At 59.3% G+C, this 20,983-nt stretch overlaps 1 protein-coding gene across 4 annotated transcripts; it reads left to right on the top strand.

Annotated features, from left to right (window-relative positions):
* The first annotated feature begins 4,653 nt into the window (after window positions 1-4,653).
* TNS2 (tensin 2) lies at window positions 4,654-20,820 on the top strand. Of its 4 annotated transcripts, none has more exons than XM_059185242.1 (29): window positions 4,654-4,829; window positions 9,297-9,405; window positions 9,847-9,884; window positions 10,758-10,796; window positions 11,090-11,128; window positions 11,274-11,323; window positions 11,506-11,677; window positions 11,968-12,018; window positions 12,341-12,463; window positions 12,551-12,615; window positions 13,453-13,536; window positions 13,997-14,109; window positions 14,204-14,264; window positions 14,550-14,625; window positions 14,871-15,000; window positions 15,082-15,147; window positions 15,221-15,334; window positions 15,532-16,743; window positions 16,881-17,031; window positions 17,159-17,751; window positions 17,867-17,956; window positions 18,292-18,417; window positions 18,621-18,713; window positions 18,841-18,918; window positions 19,092-19,169; window positions 19,579-19,747; window positions 19,830-19,898; window positions 20,015-20,044; window positions 20,174-20,820. In XM_059185242.1, the coding sequence occupies exons 1-29, from the start codon at window positions 4,755-4,757 to the stop codon at window positions 20,310-20,312; spliced, it is 4,233 nt and encodes a 1,410-aa protein (XP_059041225.1). In that variant the 5' UTR covers window positions 4,654-4,754; the 3' UTR covers window positions 20,313-20,820. The 4 variants fall into 4 exon arrangements, with proteins under 4 accessions (XP_059041225.1, XP_059041226.1, XP_059041224.1 ...); XM_059185243.1 differs by lacking the exon at window positions 4,654-4,829 and adding an exon at window positions 6,524-6,632; XM_059185241.1 differs by lacking the exon at window positions 4,654-4,829 and adding an exon at window positions 7,456-7,688.
* Window positions 20,821-20,983: the final 163 nt, after the last annotated feature.

Genomic DNA, 20,983 nt, shown 5'->3' with positions numbered 1-20,983 from the left:
CAAGGGAAGCTAGGTTTATTGAGGCCCAAGAACTGGGAATTTGCACCCACTCCCCTCCAGCTTTTTTGTCTGGTGTTAACATTTAATACTTGATATCTGCTCCGCCCTTCAGCAGCCTGGAGAGGTTCTGCCTCTGCTTTCCAGGCTACTCAGCACGGGAATGGAATGACCTTGACAAGCTGTGCTGGGTTATAACTGAGACCCCTTTTCTCTTAATTTCTTTTATTTTTCTTTAATCAGGTTTTTTACTGTTCACAGCAAGTTGCCTGTTTGGGGGCGTGGGTTACCTATTTTTTGCGGGTTTTTTGTTTTTGTGTTTTTTTGTTTTTTTCTTAGAAGTGAGGGAAGGGACAGAGTTGGAAAAGAAAATCTTAAGCAGACTGTATGCCCAGTGCAGAGCCTGATGTGGGGCTTGATCTCACAACCCTAAGGTTCCTGACCTGAGCTGAAATCAAGAGTCAGGCGTTTAAATTTGACTGAGCCACCCAGGCACCCCTTTTCTCTGTCATAGACTTCGTGGGAATTTTCCAAATGGCTAGAGACAGATTGTTGGATTGCAAGGCAGGAACAAGGACGGTGGCTGAGAATCCTTAAGGTCAAAGGGGGTGGAACAAAACCCTGGAAACCTCCGGAAACAATTTGGAGGAAGATGGGGAGGCTGTGCAGACAGGAGCCCAGCTACCCAAGTGGCTTTTGCAGTAGCTGCTCTTGGGGTTCCTGCCGGTACACTGAACTCTTCAAACGTGGAGGACTAGGGGCCCTGTGCTGACTGCAAGTCTTCCACGTGGGTTTAGGTGAGAACAATATTCCCAGGCCACCTCGGAACCCACCTCCACCACTGGCATCAGTCTGCCGCTTTCTCCAAGCTTTCATTTCAAGCTCCTCTCCACAGTGCCAGGAAAATGATGGAAAGAATAAAAATGGAAAAAGCTAACTTAGAGCTTCACACTGGTTGGGCACATGAAGGGTAGAGAAGGCACACCCTGTACTGTGTCCCAAGAGGGCACTCGAAATCCAAGGGAAAGGTAGGTGCTGGGATGGCCCCGTCCCCAGGATGTGCGGACACTCTCAGAAGCCCAGCAGCAGAAACGGATCCCAGAACTGGTGTGTCCTGTTATCCTGCTATGAACCTTGAGTGACCAGAAGGGATCAGGAATGGCATCCTGTTTTATAAGGGTCACTTCCAAGCAGCTTGGATCCTCTGTAAGTACACATAGCGGAGATTCTCCCAAACAATCACACACTAGGCTCTGGGACCCTGGCAGTGAGGTCCCAGCCAGGCCCGAAGGCATCACCTCAGGCACAAAGCAAGCTCACAGCATCTGGTTTCTCAGAAAGTGGGAGAGGAGCTACACATCTGCTCCTGGGAAGCATTATTTCTCAAATAAAACCTCGTTTCTTGGCAACCATTATAGCCCCCAGGGCCACGAGTGAAGGGGGGACTGATTTCCCTCACCCTCCCGCCTCACCAAAGAGGAGTTTGGAAGAGGCGAGCTGTGCTGCTCCACGCCCAGCTTCAGCAACATCCCGGTTGGACAATACGCCCTCTGTCCTCTGCCAGCAGATCCGCCTCTGGTCTCAGCTCTGCCCCTTCCCCTGCTCTTCCTGGTTCCCAGCACCCAAACCCTCCACCAAAGGACAGCCCATGCCCCTCAAGGCCCTCCGATGTTCCCCCACCCAGAGGATCTGAGCACACACTATCACAGGCATGGGACCTCCCCAGAGCTCGGAAGAGGGGGTTCAGCCTTCAGTCCCCAGATGGGCTGCCCTCTGCATAGTCAAGGTAAGAAAACCTGCATGGAGGAAAGGGTCAGGGGGTGTTCCTGAAACTCTGTTCCACCTTTACTAACACCATCCTTTCTGCTCCCTTTCCCCTCCCTTCAGAGGCTCCCACCACTCGCCACTCTGGAGTGGTAGTCAGGATGTCTGGCTGGCTCCATATGCCACCCACGTTAATTTCACTCCCACCAAGCCACCTCCTATATATACTTTTTCACTTTCAACCTTCCTCATCATCTTCCCTCTGGCAGGCCCCTAACCACCTGTTTCCCGGGTCCCTCAAGTCTGAGCTGGAAGTTCAGCTACCCATCTTGTAACTCCCAATTCCTTGGAACCTTAGAAGTTCCTCTCAGGGGCAACACCACCAGCAGGATCGTGAGGCTCAGCCCTGCCCCCAGCTCGGGGATCCAATCAAGGGCCTATTTTCTAAGTCCCAGTCTCTCCCTTGGTAACTTTAAAGATTAGAACCTGGGGTGCCCGGCTGGCTCAGTCAGAAGAGCGTGGGACTCTTGATCTACAGGTCTTGAGTTCAAGACCCACACTGGGAGTAAAGTTAACTTAAATAAAGAAGCTTAAAAAATAAATAAAGCTTAGAACCTACCCCTTCAGCAGGCATCCCAGTCACCTAGCCAATGTCCCCTACTGAACTCTGGGAGGGACAAGATTTTAAAAGAGATGGCTATAAAGGGGCCCCTGGGTGGCTCAGTCGGTTGTGTCTGACTCTTGATCTCAGCTCAGGTCTTTTTTTTTTTTTTTAAAGATTTTATTTATTTATTTGACAGAGAGAGATTACAAGTAGACAGAGAGGCAGGCAGAGAGAGAGGAGGAAGCAGGCTCCCTGCTGAGCAGAGAGCCCGATGCGGGACTCGATCCCAGGACCCTGAGATCATGACCTGAGCCGAAGGCAGTGGCTTAACCCACTGAGCCACCCAGGCGCCCCTCAGCTCAGGTCTTGATCTCAGGGTCATGAGTCCAAGCCCCTCACTGGGCTCCACACTAGACATGGAGTCTACTTTAAAAAAAAAAATTTTTTTAAGATTTTATTTATTTATTTGACAGAGATCACAAGTAGGCACGGAGGCAGGCAGAGAGTGAGGAAGGGAAGCAGGCTCCCCGCTGAGCCGAGAGCCCAAAGCAGGGCTCAATCCCAAAACCCTGGGATCATGACCCAAGCCAAAGGCAGAGGCTTTAACCCACTGAGCCACTCAGGTGCCCCTAAAAATTTTTTTTAATTTAAAAACAAAAGAGTTAGCTATAGACTCCAAAGAAATGAGCAAATTTTCCTGTGTTATCTTGATTACATAATCAAATCTTCCCAAAATACACAGAATGACCCTTACCCCTGCCCCCTCTTCACTAGCCTCTGATAACTGTTGCTCTCTTTGGGGGTTCCCCAAACTCTGGCCTCCCCCCTCCTCCCAGTGCCTCCCCCTCTTCCCCTCCCACACAATTCCAAACCCTCTGCCCCTCACCCCGCCCTCCCTCCAGTGGTTCCTGCTGCTCTAACCTCTTAGCAGACTGCCTACTAGACATGAAACCAGCCACAAGCAGTAAGATCCAGGCTCCCCAGTCCCAGCCACACCCACCCCTTCCAAATGCCAGTCTCTGAGGGACCCACTTTGTCACCATGTCTCTCCCAAGCTGCCAGACTGGAATCAGAACCAGACTTCTCAGCCTTTGCCAAAGGCAAGAGGAGCACAGAGATGACCCAGTTGAGAGCTGAGACAGGGAGGGACAAAGGGCCTTGGAGCTGGTGGTACTGGCTGCCTTCAGCGGGCATTGGACATTGAGCCCTGGGCACTGGCTTCTCAGAATCCACCCCCCCCACCACCACCACCACACACACACACCAGTTTGCATCATGGAAAATCCAGTGGGAGGGTGAGGAAGGGCAGGAGGGAGGGTGAGGAAGTGCTCAATACTAGAAAACACTGATGAATCTGAGAATGCGAATCTATTCGGAGTTTCTAGAAAAACATCCCTTCCCTCTACCTTCCCCCCAAGGCTGACACAACTCAAATCACCCCAGGGCCCATTCGTTTCTATCCAGTACCAGATCCAGACACTGCATAAGGGAATGGCAGACCACAGACTGAACTTCTATTTCCACTGGAACACCTGGGACTTAAGTTAAATAGGAGGAAGACTTTCTTGTTCTAGGCTCAGAGAGTGGGCATCACCATCCAGGTCCAGCTCCAAGGCAGAGTGATGGATGAGCCGACTGGAGCTGCTTAGGGGGTGGGAGCTTGAACTTGACGTGGAGGTCCTCGGCTGTGAATCCTTAGGGGAGAAGAGGTGGCCAGGATGTCTCCCCGGTGGCAGAGGACTAGGGAAGGGTGTCCAGCGTCTTGGGACACCAGGAACAGCAGGCATCTTGATCTGAGTCTGGCTCCCCGTGGCACGGGCCCCACCAGACCAGGCCGAGGGTGGGTCCTGACTTAGGGGTCAGGCTCAATCCCAAATACTCTCCTGTGGAGGGGACGACTGAGAGAGGCCGCGACAGCTCTCTGTAGCGTTTCTAATGCCTTCTGGACCTATGGCCACTTTTTCTTCTGTGTCTGTCTGGCTCCTGCGTTCTGTTTTGATTTTTGCTGTGTCCTGCCGGGGTCGTCTGTCTCGGGCTCGGAGCCTTCCCCGTCCGTGTGTCCTCCGTGTCCGCCTCCTCCCGCTCTCCCCATCCCGGTCTCTTCCTGTCTCCGTGCGCCCCTGTGCCAGCCTCCGCGTCCCTCCTCGCCCTGCGCCCTGGGAGCGCGGGCCCGCAGAAGGCGGGGAGGACGAGAGGGAGCAGGAGACGGCCGAGGGGCGGGGAGCGGGGGAACGTGGGGATTGGAGCCGGCAGGAGGGAGGAGAGCAGCGCGGGAGGGAGCGAGGGCGGGCGCGGGGCGCGGCGGGAGCGGGAGGGAGCCCGGGCGAGCGCGGCGCCCGCTCCCGCCTCCTCCGCCTCCTCGGCGTCCGCTCCGCGCGGGCCGGGCGGGATGGGCTGGCCCGGGGGCTCCCCCTGCTGCTGCCCCGCCCCGGCGCGCCCCCGCCCCGCCGGGCGCCCCCCGCAGGTGAGTGGCCGCACGGCGCGGGGCGGGAGGGCGGCGGCCGGTGCGTCACGGCGGCCGGGCGGGGCCGGTCGCCAGGGGACGCGGGACGGGGCGGGCCGGGGGCTCGGGGACCCGGGGGCCCGGGGAGGCCGCGCCGGAGGTTGGGGCTGGGGGCCGGGGGCCGGGGGCCGGGGGCCAGGGGCCGGGGAGCGGGCGGGCGGGCGGGCCGCGGCGCGCCCAGCGGCGGGAAGCCCAGCAGGGGACCAGGGGGCGGGGCGCGGCCCCCGGTCGCACTGCTGTCCCGCCCTCGCGCGTCCTGGGCGCCCCGACCGCCACGGGGCGCACGTTGCCCCCACATGCGGGCCGGGGACCTGGGCGGGAACGGGAGGCTGCGCGCCGGCCTGGCCCGAGAGAATGTATGCGAGGCTTTTCCTTTTCTAGTTCACTTCTGGGGAGACTGAGGCTGGTTCGATTTTTCAGCCCCACTCCTCAGCCCCCCTTTCTGCTTCTCCCCTCAATTCTACAGATCCCTCCGGGCGCACTCATATATCCCGCCTCTCCTTCCCGGGGCCTCACCCCTCCTCCGCGGCTGGGCTCCCAGCCTCTCATCCAACCACAGCTATTTCCAGGAAGGGGGAGTGTGGGTGGAGGGGTTTCTCCAAACAAACCCAAGGCTTCGAGTGAGAGGGGGCCAGGCTGGGGGAGAGACTAACAGGCTCCGAATGTTCCAGGCAGGAGGAGGAGGGCGAGGGTCCTAGGGGGTCTGGCCATGTCTTCCAGCCCTGCCCCTGTGAGCTCCTTTTCTCTCAACTCTGGCATTCCCCATTTCCATCTCACTTCGGAGGCGCCCCATGGAGTGGGGAGAGACTCAAAGCCATGCTTCCCTGGCCAACCCACACAGGGGTTAGTGAGTCCCCCAGAGGGAACTACCGTGTGAGGGGACCTTACAGCTCCTCTGGGGACAGCAGGTACATAAGGAAGAATGCTGAAGGGGTATCCTGGTCAAGGTACGTGCAACAAGAGCAGAGAAAGGCCACCCCAACCTACCCACCCACCACAATGCTCCTCCTCTCCTGCAGCTTGGCTGCCAACTGGACCGGGCCAGACCCAGTTGCCAACACTGGCCAGGGGCCTGGAATGTCCTGGGACCCAGCCAGGGTTGATGGGATGGGAGTGGGTCGCAGAGCCAGTGCCCCTCTCCAGTTACAAGCTAGGGGCCCAAGCCTGACCAGAGATATCTCCCTGCCCAAGGTACTCTGGGGACAGACTTCCTGACCTGAAAGGAGAATTAGGGCTTCAAAGGCGAAGCTTCAGCCCAGGCCCATGCCAGGCAGGTCCAAAGTGTCCCGAGTGGGCTCTCATAGGGGAGCTCATCTCAGAGATGGCAGGATTAGACCAGTCCCTCCGGCATGAAGGAGGGAGAGGCAAGTCTGAGGACCTGGTGGGAGAAGCCTGAGCTCTGGTACATTCAGTAAATACCATGCAAATGAGGAGAGGCATATTTGCACATTCTTTCAAGTGACAGCTCCAACCAGTCAAAGGGCTGCTGTCCAAGACTTGGGGCTGAGGACCCCCTGGCCCTTAACCCCATATATTTTTGGAAGATTCTATCCCTCCCGTCCCCCCCACACACACACTTCCAAGGCCCCAGTCCACCTCCTTCCCTTGACTCCTGGGACAGGAAGTTGGCCATACTCCCAGGAGGGAGGCAGGAGGCCCTCAGAGGGAGGTGGAGTATGTGTTGGGAGGGGGAAGCCTCCTGTCAGTCCTTAGGCCCTGGGACAGCTGCTGAGGAAGGAGAGCAGAGCTAGGAGAGCCATGAAGGTAATACTCAGCCTGGGGTGTTGGAGGGGTGCAGTGCAGATAGGGCCCAGCCCTAGGACCTGGGTGGAGGGCCTACATAGCAGGACTGGGAAGAGGGGCTAGGGATCTGGGAAGTCTGGCAGGAAGAAGCTAAGTAATGGGGGTTCGAGGAAGTGGGGTGGGGTGCGGGGGAGGGAGGGAGGACTGTCAGGAGCAGAGCTGCTGCGGTGCTCTCAGGAGAGAGCCTCCAGCACCTTGGGCTGGAGCAGGAAAATGGAGCACTCCTGTGGGTAGAACACTCTTTTGGCTGGAATTAGGCCTTCCAGTGTGTATGGAAGGGATGGAGGAGGTAGTATGTGTTCTCCTTTTCCTATTTCACAACCAGTGAAACTGAGGCGGGAAGCTGGCCCTCAGTTTATTTTCCCTGCCCCTCAAGATGCACTCCTGATTCTGGCCTAGCTGGAGTAGTGATTCCTAGCTCCCTCTTCCTCCCCACCAGAGGTCCCCTGAGAGCCTGAGAGCTCAGGCTGGGAGGCTGGCCTGGTCAGGGACACAGTGTTCCCCACTGGCCCTTGAGCCCTGCCCTAAGACCTAAATCCTCACACACAGCCCCCCCCCAACCCCGCCCCATCGGGGACTGGATCTCGGGATCCTTGCTGATCCCTGGATAGGGTGGATCCCAGGACAGGGGCAGCTCCAGAGCCAGGGGACTGGGGGCAAAAGATCCTGGACTGACACTCCCAGCAGGGTAGATCCTGGGAATCTGATCTCCTGGCCTCCCCCACATCCTCCCCCCCCCCCCACTTCCTGGAGCAGCGACCTGCCCCTTTCCCGCCTGCACTCCCCTCCACTTCCAGGGCCGGGCTTCTCCTCACACCAGCCAGACAGCCTACCCTCCACCCAGGGGAAGCAGCTGCCTCCGCCAGGCCACTTCCAGGAAGCCCCGGGCCGGGCCCCAGCATTGTTCAGGTCCGCAGTCAGCACCCCAGCCAGCCGGACATCATGAAGTCCAGCGGCCCCGTGGAGAGGCTGCTCAGAGCCCTGGGGAGGAGGGACAGCAGCCGGGCCAGCAACAGGGTAGGAGTGCCCGCTGGCTGGGCAGAGGAGGGGCAGGGGAGGAGGTATGGGCAGTGGGGGAGGGGACCAGGACTCAGGCCGGACCCCCCACCACCACCACCCTGCATGCCCTCACCACACTGCCTCTTTGGAGCCGACCAGGCTGTGGTGTGAGCAGCAGAAGTCTGGATTAGGGCAGAATCTGGTGTCTGCTTTGGCTCCTTCAGCTTCCCTGCCCTAATTGATGGCGACCCTGGGGATCCTCACCTCTATACCTGCACTCGGGTATACAGACTTCATGGTAGCACTTTTCCAGGTCCCACCCAGAGCCCCAGAGCAAGGCTAAGAGATCAGGCCCCTTCCCTGAGCTAAGAAGTTTGGGGGAAATGGAGGGGCAGTGGCAAACAGAGGGTGGTGGCAGCTTTAGACACTGGGGCTTTGCTTTCCCCTGATATCGTCTGTGTGCACTGTTAGTGCCAGAATGCACCCAGCTTTCCTAATGGGTCTGACTAGGTTGGTCCAGACAGTTCAGTTGGGGTTTAATCCAGCTGCTTTGGAACAGCCAAGAGACCAAAAGTGCTGCCTGGGTCCCCAGGATGGGGAACCTGGAGGCCTGTCATTCCATTTCCCCATATTTTCTCAGCCTTACCTCCAAAAGCAGCAGCTCAGGGCAACATGAGACTATTATGGGGGTGGGGGGGACTTGAACTCCTTATGGAGGAGAAACATGGGTAAAAGGGAGAAGACACGTACAGTCCCCAGACAGAGGGTGAGTGAGGTGAACCCACAGTGGGAGAGATGGGACTTCAGGGCCATGAGAGGGCATCCCTGCCTCACTGCACTCCAGGTAGGGAGGGGGTCTAACAGGGCATCTAGTCCATCCCTTCTTATATTCCATGCTGGAATCCCACTTGAACCTCCACAAATGACGGGGTGCTCCCTACATCCAAAAGTAGCAAGGCAGCTAAATGTCTCCCTCAGTGTGCCGCCTCTGTCTGCCTGTCCCTCCAGCATCACCACCCCCTCCTTACACAATTGCTGCCTGCCGCCTCAATGCACACTGAGTAAACATGTTGTTCTGACAGTAGGGGGAGGAGGGCATGTCAGCTGTCTGGAGTGTGGGGACAGCGGGAGCCAGGGGAGTAGGACTGGCTGAGGCCACTCCTGCCAGGTCAGTCTGGGTGTCACGTGACTGACATCCTACATTCGTGTCGGACTCCCCTCCTGCTCACTCTCCACGGGGACCATCATCTGGGGAGGGTATATGGGAGGAGAAACAGGGAACCTTTGTACAGCAAAGTTAGCACCCCCAACCAGGAGAAAAGCTCCAGCACTTCGGGAGGCAGTGACCACAAGGGTCTCACACACCAGGGCCACATGAGGGGCCTGAGTGATCAGGAGGTGACCCGGCTGGGCTGATGCAAGGGGCTAGATCCCACACACCATCAAAGACAGGCCCCACAGTGGCCTGGAAACAGGTGTGGCCAAGTGCGTCTTAGGAGTGTGGGAGCTTTATCAGGACGGAGAGAGCAAGAAACCAGTGCCATGCTAAGACCCTGGTTCAGTCTCAGAGGTGGGGCCACTGAGAACTGATCTGATACCTCTGCCCATGTGTCCCTCCACTCCCAGCCCAGGAAAGCTGAGCCACACAGCTTCCGAGAGAAGGTCTTCCGGAAGAAGCCACCAGTCTGTGCAGTGTGTAAGGTGACCATCGATGGGACTGGCGTCTCCTGCAGAGGTGAGGTGCCCTGTCCTGTGACTGAGACCCTCCACCCAGCACCACTTTGGGCACAACCGCAGCAGGCAAACTCACGGAAATCATAATGAGCCTGCTGCCCCTGGACCGGGCAACACAGGAGCCAGGAGGCAGTTGCCTCCCCTCCAAACAGGACTTGCTCCCCATGACAGACAACCAACTACCCCAGAACCCAGGAGACCCACTGCTCCCCACCACTTCCCCACTGTGACCTGTTATGTGGACTTCCCTCCCTCCCTGGCCTGGGTAGTACTACCCACTGCCGTATGCCTCCCTTGAACTGCCCCTGCCCCTACCCCCACTCCATCTCAACACATTTGTGGAAGTCCCAAGATCTGGTCCTAGGGCCTGGGGAGATGGGGGGAGGGGTGCCCCCAAAAGGCCCTTGCTAACCTCTCTCTTCTCTGCACCATCCCTCTCTAGTTTGCAAGGTGGCAACACATAGAAAATGTGAAGCAAAGGTGGGTGCTTGACTGGGAAAGGGGGACTGGAATCCCTCGCTCTGAAACAGGCTTCTCTGGCCACACTGACATCAACCCTCCACCCAGCTCATCACTGGGGAACCTCTGCTGGGGTGGGAGAGGGTGTTGTACTGGGCCCTTTAAGAACCACCCTACTCCACCCCCTGGAGGGCTGGCCCAGGCCGGTGGACAGGAGACAGCGTTTGTCTTGGTGCTGTGCCCAGGCTGCAGCTGGCGAGAGGATGGGGGTGGGGAAGAGGAGGAGAATGAGGAGGAGGAAGGGTGGGGTGGGTGGGTGGGTGAGCAGGATTTCAAAGACTTGAGCAGCCGGATGGGCTGTGCCTTCCCTCTGGGGAAGGGTCCTCAGGATGCCTGGGTGGGTCTCGTCCTAGGCCCTGGAAAAGGCTGAGCAGAAAGTACAAGATAGCACCACTGTCCACTGGGGACCTGAGACAGCCCCATCTCTGCAGAAGTTCCCTGGTCCTCGTCCTGCAGTGTGGGGGGTCCCAGGGCTTGGAGTTGGTCTGGGGGAGCTGTGTGCCCAGGGGCGGGGTCTCCCGGTGAAAGAGGCCAGTGTCCGCTCCTAGCCATGGCCTGCCTCCACGGCTCTATATATAACCCTTGCCCGCAGCTGGATGAATGGGGGTCTGTGTGGGAAGGGGGCTGGGAGCCAAGAGCAACAAATGGGGGGCCCAGGGGTGGGAGACCAAGAGGCCAGAGGGGAGGCTCTCTTAAACAGAGGAACCTCAGCTGGAGTGTGCGCCCATCTGTGGAAAGCCCCTCCACCTTGCTGAGGCCGAGGGTAGCCCCGTCCTCGAGCCCAGGAGAGCCCACCGCACCAGGAGCTCAGTGCCTCACTCGGTCCCCTTCCAGGTGACTTCGTCCTGTCAGGCCCTGCCCCCTGCGGAGCTGGTGAGTGCGCTCTGAGATGAAGTGAGGGAGGCATGGAACCTGGCTGAGGTGTCCCAAGGTCTGGTGGCCACAGACCGGGGGCCCCCAGGGGGTTAACTCGAATGGACTACTGTGGGTGGAGAGGGAAAAAATGAGACCTCTGCTCTTCTTGCTGGGCCTGCTGGGGGTTAGGACTCCTGTCCCCTCGCCCAGTAGAGCCTCCACAGGGACGCAGGCGGGCCCTCTCCGCCAGCCCCAGGCTGGTCCCTGCCCCCGCCCTAACCCCTCCCTTCGCTTTCTCCATCTCCCTCCAGCGGAGAAACACGGCCCCTGTGAGGCGCATAGAGCACCTGGTGAGTGATGCTGGAGGAGGGGACGGAAGCAGGTAGCTCTGGGAGTACGGACCTAAGTTTCGTCTGGGGACTCTGGAGCGGGGAGCCTAGACCGGGGAAGGGGGGGGACACCCGAACTTGTGCACCGTCTCCTCTCATCCACCAGGGATCCACCAAGTCTCTGAACCACTCAAAGCAGCGCAGCACTCTGCCCAGGTAAGTGAGGGTGCCGGGGTGGTCCCCCATCTCCGCCCTGCGCAGCGTCCCCCAGAGAAGCTCTCCGGGGCAGCCCCCGCCCGCAAGCGGCCCCACCGACCCTGGGAACCCCCGAGGCCTCGCCCTCCGCTCCCATCGGGAGCCCCACCCCCGAGCCTGACGCAGCCTTCGCCCCCTCCTAGGAGCTTCAGCCTGGACCCGCTTATGGAGCGCCGCTGGGACTTGGACCTCACTTACGTGACGGAGCGGATCCTGGCCGCCGCCTTCCCCGCGCGGCCCGACGAACAGCGACACCGGGGCCACTTGCGCGAGCTGGCTCACGTGCTGCAATCCAAGCACCGCGACAAGTACCTGGTGAGGGGCGGGGCCTTCCACAGTCGGCCAGTGATAGGGCTGGGAGATCCAGAAGGGCGGAGCTGCACCGGACGCCAATCTCGCAGAGGCGCGGCCCCAGGGGGGCGAGGCACCGGGGCGAGGCCGCGGGAGCCGATCGGGAACACCCCCTCTGGGCTGTCAAGGCTAAACCGGGCTCTAGGGACCGCGATCTCCTCGTTTAGAAGAAAGACTTTGCTTTAGGGTTACGGCAGGGGACTGTGCCTCGCTCCTTGAGGTCACCTCTGTCTAAAGCTCCCCTTTACTTTCAGCTCTTCAACCTTTCAGAGAAAAGACATGACCTGACCCGCCTAAACCCCAAGGTAGGAGAGGGGATTAAAGCCATTCAACTGATCGAGCCCCACCCTTGAAGCCCCCAGTCTCCTCCTCACTAATAGTAGCGACTAGCATCTACTTCGCTCTTAAGCACTTTCCCAGGTGACTTATTACTTGAGACACTCCAAAGCATGGTGCAGCAGGCATCAGCCCATTGTACTTGTAAGAAAATTGTCGAGGCTGTCTTGGACAACCAACAGTACCTTGACCTTGGCCTCAAGCGACCCCTACCCCTGGTCCTTTTTCCATCCCCACCCATCTCTTTTTGCCTGTGGCCCCCATCATCAGTTGTACCCCCACACATCCCAGGTCCAGGACTTCGGTTGGCCTGAGCTACATGCACCCCCGCTGGACAAGCTGTGTTCCATCTGCAAAGCCATGGAGACGTGGCTCAGTGCTGACCCACAGCATGTGGTCGTACTGTACTGCAAGGTGGGCTGGGACCTCAGGTTCAAAGGGCTGGGGGGCTCTCAGCCTGGGGCCCCAGCTTGCCCAACATTCCTCCCTCTCTGTCCTCAGGGGAGCAAGGGCAAGCTCGGGGTCATCGTCTCTGCCTACATGCACTACAGCAAGATCTCTGCAGGGTGAGGCTCCCTGGCCCCTTACTCCCCAGTGACCCTTCCTCCAGTGGGCCTTGATGAGCCTGTCTCCCTTGAAGCCCACCTCTGTGTGTTCAGAGAGCCATTTACTATCAACTTGGCCTTTCCACCTCCTTTTTCTCACTTGTACTTCACCAGGGTTCCCAGTGGAGGGTTGGCATCAGATTCCTGGGGCCGATGGAACAAAGTGGCACAAACTAAGTGACTTAAAACCACAGAAATTAGTTGCCTCGGTCCTGGAGTCTAGGAGTCTAAAATGAGGTGTCAACAGGGCTGCACTCCCACTGAGACTCTGCGTAGAACCCTTCCTTGCCTCTTTCTAGCTTTTGGTGGTGACCAGCCATCCTTGGTGTTCCTTGGCTTGCTGCTGTGTCACTCCAGCTCTGCCTGGGTCATCACACGGCTTTCTTCCTGTGTGTGTGTCTGTCTGTCTCTTCTCTTCTTCTAAGGGCACCATAGTGGATTAAGGGCTCATCCCTACTCCAGTATAACATCTTAACTAATTCCATCTGCAACGACCCTATTTCCAAATAAGGTCACATTCTGAGGTACATATGTTTTGGGGAGTCAAAATTCAACCCATAACATGGTTTTATTGCCCCATTTTATAGAGGAGGAAACTAAAAACTCAGGGAACACTTGCCTGAGGTCCAACAACTAGTCAAGTGACTATCTGTGGGGTTTCTTGCCCTCTTCGCCATGGCTCTGGGCTTCCTCTAGACTCGGGGGATCACCCATTTCCACCCTCCCCTGGGGCTTAGGGTTGGGAGGCCTGGATGGATACCTGCCCCTGATCCCCCACACTGCCCCTGTGGTCCCCAGGGCAGACCAGGTACTGGCCACGCTCACCATGAGGAAGTTCTGCGAGGACAAGGTAGCGGCAGAGCTACAGCCCTCCCAGCGCCGGTGAGCAGCCTGGGTGGGGATGGGCCGCAGGAGCTGCTCCCTTTGTGGCCCCAGGGCCCAGATCCTCTCGTTCATACAGCATACCCTAAGGGAGCACCTTCTGTGTGCCGGGCACTATAGCAAGTGCTGATAATTCAGAACGAAGGAGGTCCCTGCTCTCACAGAGCCTGTGATAAAGAGAGGCTTGCAGGACAGTCAGAGCCCATCTCTGTCACGGGAAGCAGAGATCTGGGGGAAAAGGGCATTCTAGGCAAAGGGGCCAGCAACTACAAGCCTTGGAGACAACAAGAGGGATTGAGGTTAGACGCAAGGAAGAACTTTCTGGTGAGCCGGAAGATGGGAAGGCAGTGCTAAGAAGGGCAGGCCTTCTAAGGGTGAGGGGGGTGTGCGTAGTAGAAATGATACAAAGGGATCCCCCCGAGGGAGGGGCTTATGTTCTCACTGACACATTCCCTATCAGATACATCAGCTACTTCAGCGGCCTCCTGTCTGGCTCCATCAGGATGAACAGCAGCCCTCTCTTCCTGCACTACGTGCTCGTGCCTGTGCTGCCAGCCTTTGAACCTGGCACTGGTGAGTCTGCCTAGGATGTGCTTGACAGGGAGGACCGTCCCCCATCCCCTCCCCTCAGCAGCCCCCACATGCCTTCTCCTTTCTGCGCCTCCAGGCTTCCAGCCCTTCCTCAAGATCTACCAGTCCATGCAGCTGGTCTACACCTCTGGAATCTAGTGAGTGCCCTGTTCCCAGGCCCCTGCTCCTGGCTTCCTGTTCCTCCAGCCTCCCCAAGCCCCCACCCCTCACCACCCCCAGCTCCTGCCACTGCATCCAGAAACGTATGCCCTCATGGAGTCCATTTTACAGAAGGAAAGGCTGATGCTCAGCTAAAGGTCAAGGTCTATCACTCAGGGCTCAGACTCCAGTCTCCCAGCTTCCTCCTGGCCCTCATACTCCCCACCCCTGGCCCAGCCCAAGTGCCCCAGATTTCAGCCTCTGCCTTGTCCTCTCTTCCTCAGCCACATCACAGGCCCTGGGCCTCAGCAGCTTTGCATCAGCCTGGAGCCAGCCCTCCTCCTCAAAGGCGATGTTATGGTGAGGGGGGCCATGGGGAGGGCGTTACAAGGGGTGATGTTGTATCCCGCCAGGTGCATAGTCTATGGCGAATCATCCGTTCAAGGCAAACTGCAGGGCAGAAAGTTAGTCAGGGGTCGGGGGGTGGTTATCGCCTTGGGTTGAGATGGGGCAGAGCTGTGACCACACAGTCCCCAGGGTGGAAGCACAGAAGAGACATAAGTGGCCAGGAGGGCCTGACCCTCAGTCTCCATTCCTGCATCCAGGTGACCTGCTATCACAAGGGTGGCCGGGGGACAGACCGGACCCTGGTGTTCCGAGCCCAGTTCCACACGTGCACCATCCACGGGCCACGACTCACTTTCCCCAAGGACCAGCTAGATGAGGCCTGGGCTGGTGAGTTGGAGACAGATGTGGGGCTGGAGCCCAGGTGAAGGCAGGCAGGGGGCCTAGCTCCTCACCGTCCATTCCCCGCAGATGAGAGGTTCCCCTTCCAAGCCTCAGTGGAGTTTGTCTTCTCCTCCAGCCCTGAAAAGATCAAAGGTAAGAGCCAAACCTTGGGGCGGGGCTAAAGATTGGGTCCGTGCTCCCCAACACCTGGGTGGACCTCCCATAGGCAACACTCCACGGAATGAGCCTTCGGTCTCTGTTGACTACAACACCGCGGAGCCCGCTGTGCGCTGGGATTCCTACGAGAACTTCAACCAGCACCACGAGGACAGTGTGGACGGTGCGTGGGGCAGGCCCAGGGGTGGTGGAAGGTGTAAGTTTGGGGGCACACTCCTTCTTCCCTGGCAGATTCCCCCTCCCAAGAGACACCCTGGAGCACTAGTCTCCTGCACGGTCCCCTCTCATTCACTTGCTCTCTTGCTCTCTGTCTCTCCATCTCCCCACTTGCCCTCCCTCCCCGGTCCTCTCCCCACTCAGGCTCCCCAACCCACACCCGAGGACCCCTGGATGGCAGTCCTTACGCCCAGGTGCAGCGGGCCCCCCGCCAGACCCCGCCAGCGCCCTCTCCGGAGCCACCTCCACCCCCCATGCTCTCTGTCAGCAGTGACTCTGGCCATTCGTCCACGCTGACCACGGAGCCCGCAGCCGAGTCACCTGGCCGGCCGCCCCCAACAGCTGCTGAGCGGCAGGAGCTGGACCGCCTCCTGGGTGGCTGCGGCGTGGCCAGTGGGGGCCGGGGAGCTGGGCGAGAGACAGCCATCCTAGACGACGAAGAGCAGCCCCCCACGGGTGCAGGCCCGCCCCTTGGGATGTATTCAGGCCACAGGCCTGGCCTCAGCCGCCACTGCTCCTGCCGCCAAGGCTACCAGGAGCCCTGTGGGGTCCCCAATGGGGGCTACTACCGGCCGGAGGGCACCCTGGACAGGCGGCGGCTGGCCTACGGGGGCTACGAGGGGCACCCCCAGGGCTACACCGAGGCCTCCGTGGAGAAGAGGCGCCTCTGCCGATCACTGTCTGAGGGGCCATATCCCTACCCTCCCGAGCTGGGGAAACCAGCCACCGGGGACTTCGGCTACCGGGCCCCGGGCTATCGGGAGGTGGTGATCCTGGAGGACGCCGGGTTGCCTGCACTGTGTTCGTGCCCTGCCTGTGAGGAGAAGCTGGCGCTGCCCACTGCAGCCCTATACGGGCTGCGGCTGGAGAGGGAGGCCGGAGAGGGGTGGGCAGGCGAGGCCGGCAAGCCTCGCTTGCACCCGGTACGGACGGGGCACCCGCTGCCCCTGCTGGTGCCTGCCTACGGCCATCACCATGCCCCGATGCCCGACTACAGCTGCCTGAAACCCCCCAAGGCGGCTGAGGACGGGCATGAGGGCTGCTCCTATGCCATGTGCCCTGAGAACAGGTATGGGCACCCAGGGTACCCTGCCCTGGTGACCTACAGCTATGGAGGAGCGGTTCCCAGTTACTGCCCAGCATACGGCCGGGTGCCCCACAGCTGTGGCTCTCCAGCTGAGGGCAGAGGGTACCCCAGTTCTGGCGCCCACTCTCCACGGGCTGGCTCCATATCCCCAGGCAGCCCGCCCTACCCACAGTCCAGGAAGCTGAGTTACGAGATTCCTGCGGAGGAGGGAGGGGACAGGTACCCCATGCCTGGGCACCTGGCCCCAGCAGGCCCCTTGGCATCTGCAGGTGAGGGTGCTGGGGTGGGGAGTGCCAAGGGAAGAGGAGGGTTCTGGAAGATGGTGGGGAAGGTACAGGGTGAGAGAGAGCTAAGCCGGACAGAAGGGACTTCTGACTCACAGCCCTTTTTCTCACCTTTCCCACAGAGTCCCCTGAGCCAGGCTCTTGGAGGGAGGGCCCAAGCGGGCACAGCACCCTACCTCGGTCTCCCCGTGACGCTCCGTGCAGTGCCTCTTCTGAGCTGTCTGCGCCTTCCACACCCCTGCACACCAGCAGCCCAGTCCAGGGCAAGGAAAGGTACGAGCAGAGGCTGGGGCTGTCCAGGCTCCAAGGCAGCTGGCAAACTGGGGCTGGGGGCAGCTCCCACAGGGGCTCTGGAGCCCTAGTTACCTACTGACCACCCGTCTACCCTCCCAAACTGCAGCACCCGACGGCAGGACACCACGTCGTCCCCCACCTTGGTGCCCACTCAGAGACTAAGTCCTGGCGAGGCCTTGCCATCTGTTCCCCAGGGAGGCGCTGAAAAGGCTCCCGAGCTGCCAGGAAGAAGCGGGCTAGAGCTTCCGGTGCCTAGCCCCTTCTCCCCAACCTCCCCGCCCAGCTCACCCAGTGACTGGCCTCAGGAGAAGAGCCCTGGGAGCCGCTCCGATGGTGCCAGTCCGAGGGGCCCCGTGCCCACCACGCTGCCTGGCCTCCGCCATGCCCCCTGGCAGGGACTTCGAGATCCCCCAGATAGTCCGGATGGGTCCCCCCTCACTCCTGTGCCTACCCAGATGCCCTGGCTCATGGCCAGTTCAGAGCCATCTCAGAGCTCACCCACGCCTGCCTTCCCCCTGGCTGCCTCCTATGACATCAATGGCCCCACCCAGCCCCCACTTCCCGAGAAGCGCCACTTGCTGGGACCTGGGCAACAGCCAGGACCCTGGAGCTCAGAGCAGGCATCACCACCAGCCAGAGGCACCAGTCACCATGTCACCTTTGCACCTCTGCTCTCGGATAATGTCCCCCAGCCCCCAGGTATGGAGGCCTTGAGGAGGGTGGGACCCCCTTGTGAGAACCTGTCTCCCAAGGAGAGGCATGGCATGGGCACTGGGAAGCACTGGGGGCCAAGCTCGGTCCCTCCCTGTCCTAGAGCCTCCTATGCAAGAGAGCCAGAGCAACGTCAAGTTCGTCCAGGATACATCCAAGTTCTGGTACAAGCCACACCTGTCCCGTGACCAAGGTGAGAAGCCAGCTTGCCCCTCCCCTCCCACCCGCCTCCCCCGGCTGCATCTTGGCTTAAGAACCCATCCTTCCAGTTGACACCCTTGGTGCCTCCTCCCTGTCTCATCAGGTTTACCTGGGCTGTCTCTCTCACTAGCAGGTGGTTCTGGGCTTTGGGCCCAAGGAGGTTGACTCAACACTGTCAGTGCCCTTTTAACTTGAAAGTTCCATCCCAGGTGCGCCAAACCACCACAGCCATCAGGGCGAGAGGTCTAGGGAGCTTGGGTAGCAGAGGTAGACAGGGCTCCGTGGGGCTCAATCACCACTGTGAAAATTTTTCCCACATCCTCCCAGCCATTGCTCTACTGAAAGACAAGGATCCTGGGGCCTTCCTGATCAGAGACAGTCATTCATTCCAAGGAGCCTATGGATTGGCACTCAAAGTGGCCACACCGCCACCCAGCGCCCAGCCCTGGAAAGGTACAGAATGCCCAAACCTGAGGGAGCAAGGGAGTGATGTGGAGGGAGGTACCAGAGGCAAGACAAGGTGGGGTGGGCCATGACCCTTCTCTGTGGGGAGAGGCAGAACAGGACCTCCCTCCAGTTCTGGAAAGAATCCCAGCAGGGGAGAAAGCTGAGACCCAAAATCTGCTAAAGCCTTCCTTCCTCTGCCCTCCCCTCAGGGGACCCCTTGGAACAGCTGGTCCGCCATTTTCTCATTGAAACTGGGCCCAAAGGGGTGAAGATCAAGGGCTGTCCCAGTGAGCCCTACTTTGGTGAGCAGCATGGACCAAGAAGTTTCCAGTGGGTCGGTTTTGGGAGGACCAAAGGGTCTCAGGAGGGTGAAGGGAGAGCTGGGGATCTTTGGGGACACTGCAGGACTCCTCTCACCTCTCCCTGCAGGCAGCCTGTCCGCCCTGGTGTCCCAGCACTCCATCTCCCCGCTGTCCCTGCCCTGTTGCCTGCGCATTCCCAGCAAAGGTGGGTGTCTCGTGGTCAGTCCTCCCACTTCCCCTCACCTGCTGCAGCCCAAGGCAGTACCCTCCAGGCCCTGGCTCCCAGCCTGCCTTCCGGTGGGACCAGCAAAGAGTTTTCCAGTCCCTGGGGAATGTGGCTCCCTGTTGACCTTCCCTGTTGGCCCTCATTTCCCTCAGATCCTCTAGAGGAGACCCCAGAGGCCCCAGTGCCCGCCAACATGAGCACAGCCGCAGACCTCCTCCGTCAGGGTGCTGGTAGGGATCTCCCCTCCCTTCTTCCCTCTCCCTGGGCACCTAGTGGGGCACTACAGATGCAGGCAGGAGGTGCTGAAAGGCCTGGAGGTGGGCGGGTCCTTCTATTTGTAGTGAGGGTAGAAGGGGGTCTTCAGACTAAGACCCCAAAGTCATGAACTTGAAAATCTTGGTGGGGGTTGGGGATGGCCTTGTTAGAATGCAGATTCCTGGGCCTCTGTCCAGCATTCCTGACTGTAGATCTGGGGAATTGTAGAATCTGCCTTTTTAACAGGTGACCTGTGATTCTAACAACTTTTGAGCAGCACTGATGGGGGAAAGGGCGAGAGCCAGGGGTGTGGAGGGATAGGGGAAGACAGATATGGGTGCTGGTGAAGCCAGTGCTTCCCTCCAGCCCTCTCCTGTCTCCTAGCCTGCAGTGTGCTCTACCTGACCTCAGTGGAGACGGAGTCACTGACGGGCCCCCAGGCAGTGGCCCGGGCCAGCTCAGCAGCTCTGAGCTGCAGCCCCCGGGCCACCCCAGCAATCGTCCACTTCAAGGTCTCGGCCCAGGGCATTACACTGACAGACAACCAAAGGAAGTGAGTATGTGCGCTGAACCCCCAGGGACCCCGGAGACCCGTTTCTGGCTGTTGTTGACTTTCCCCATGATCCTCCTTGAAGGCTCTTCTTTCGCCGCCATTACCCAGTGAACAGCATCACCTTCTCCAGCACAGATCCTCAGGACCGGAGGTGAGCACAGCCCCATATTCCCGTCAGGCCCCCCAGACCGGGCAGCCCCCAGCCCCAGCCCTCCTTCGGTAGCTACACCCCAGGTGCATTTCTTCATGGTTCTTCTCTTTCTTCAGATGGGCCAACCCTGACGGGACAACCTCCAAGTAAGCCTCCACAAGTACCACCCCTTCCCTCCCTGGGACTGAGGCGCACCCTTCCTCCCCAACCCTGGCTTTGCTGTCTTTTGTGGAAGGGATGCTGAGCCCCCTCCCCACCCTGCTTTGTATCCCTAGGATCTTTGGTTTCGTGGCCAAGAAGCCGGGAAGCCCCTGGGAGAATGTGTGTCACCTCTTTGCAGAGCTTGACCCAGATCAGCCTGCAGGTGCCATTGTCACCTTCATCACCAAAGTCCTACTGGGCCAGAGAAAGTGAAGGCAGGCCACAAGCTCAGAGCCCACCTCAACACCGCACGCCTCTCAGCACCCCACAGTCCTCACTTCCCCTGGCCCGGGCGCAGGAGACCCAGGAGCCAGCCACCAGCCCCCATAGGAAGGGGTAATGGGCCTCAGCCTGGGACACTGCTCTCCTTCCCTGCCCCAGCCTGCTAAGCCAACTGGATAGGCCTGTGAGATGACTTTGCATGTGAGCAGATGGCAGAGATGGGCGTGTGAAGGGTGAGGAGGCAGCAGTTGGAACCCTGGAGGGGATCTCTGGACAGCCCCGCCTGCAGGAGAACATCAGCCTGGAGGGTGAACCGGGCCTGCCAGCTCTGCCCAGTGGCAGGTCCCAGCCTGGCAGGGAGAGGCGTAAGAGGTGAGGAGAGCAAGGCACTCCCTCCTCTGCCTCCCCCCACCGAGCAGAGAGATCAGAGTGGGATCACATGAATAGGGGGAAAAAAAAAGAGTCTATTTTTGTCTAATAAAGAATTTCTATAACATTATTTTGGAGTTGGAGTTGAACCTCGTTCACGGGAAGGTCAAGGCCTCATGTCTCCCAAGGGCATACCTGTGCTTCTTGGGGGGCATCCCAGGCCCACAGCCAGGCCCACGAAGCGCACATAGTCCCTATCCCTGGCCTCATACTAATCCACGTCTCCAGTGAGC

This window comes from Mustela lutreola, chromosome 8 (assembly GCF_030435805.1).
Source record: "Mustela lutreola isolate mMusLut2 chromosome 8, mMusLut2.pri, whole genome shotgun sequence".
Classification (NCBI taxonomy): domain Eukaryota; kingdom Metazoa; phylum Chordata; class Mammalia; order Carnivora; family Mustelidae; genus Mustela; species Mustela lutreola.
This window is presented reverse-complemented; position numbering and strand designations above follow the sequence as displayed.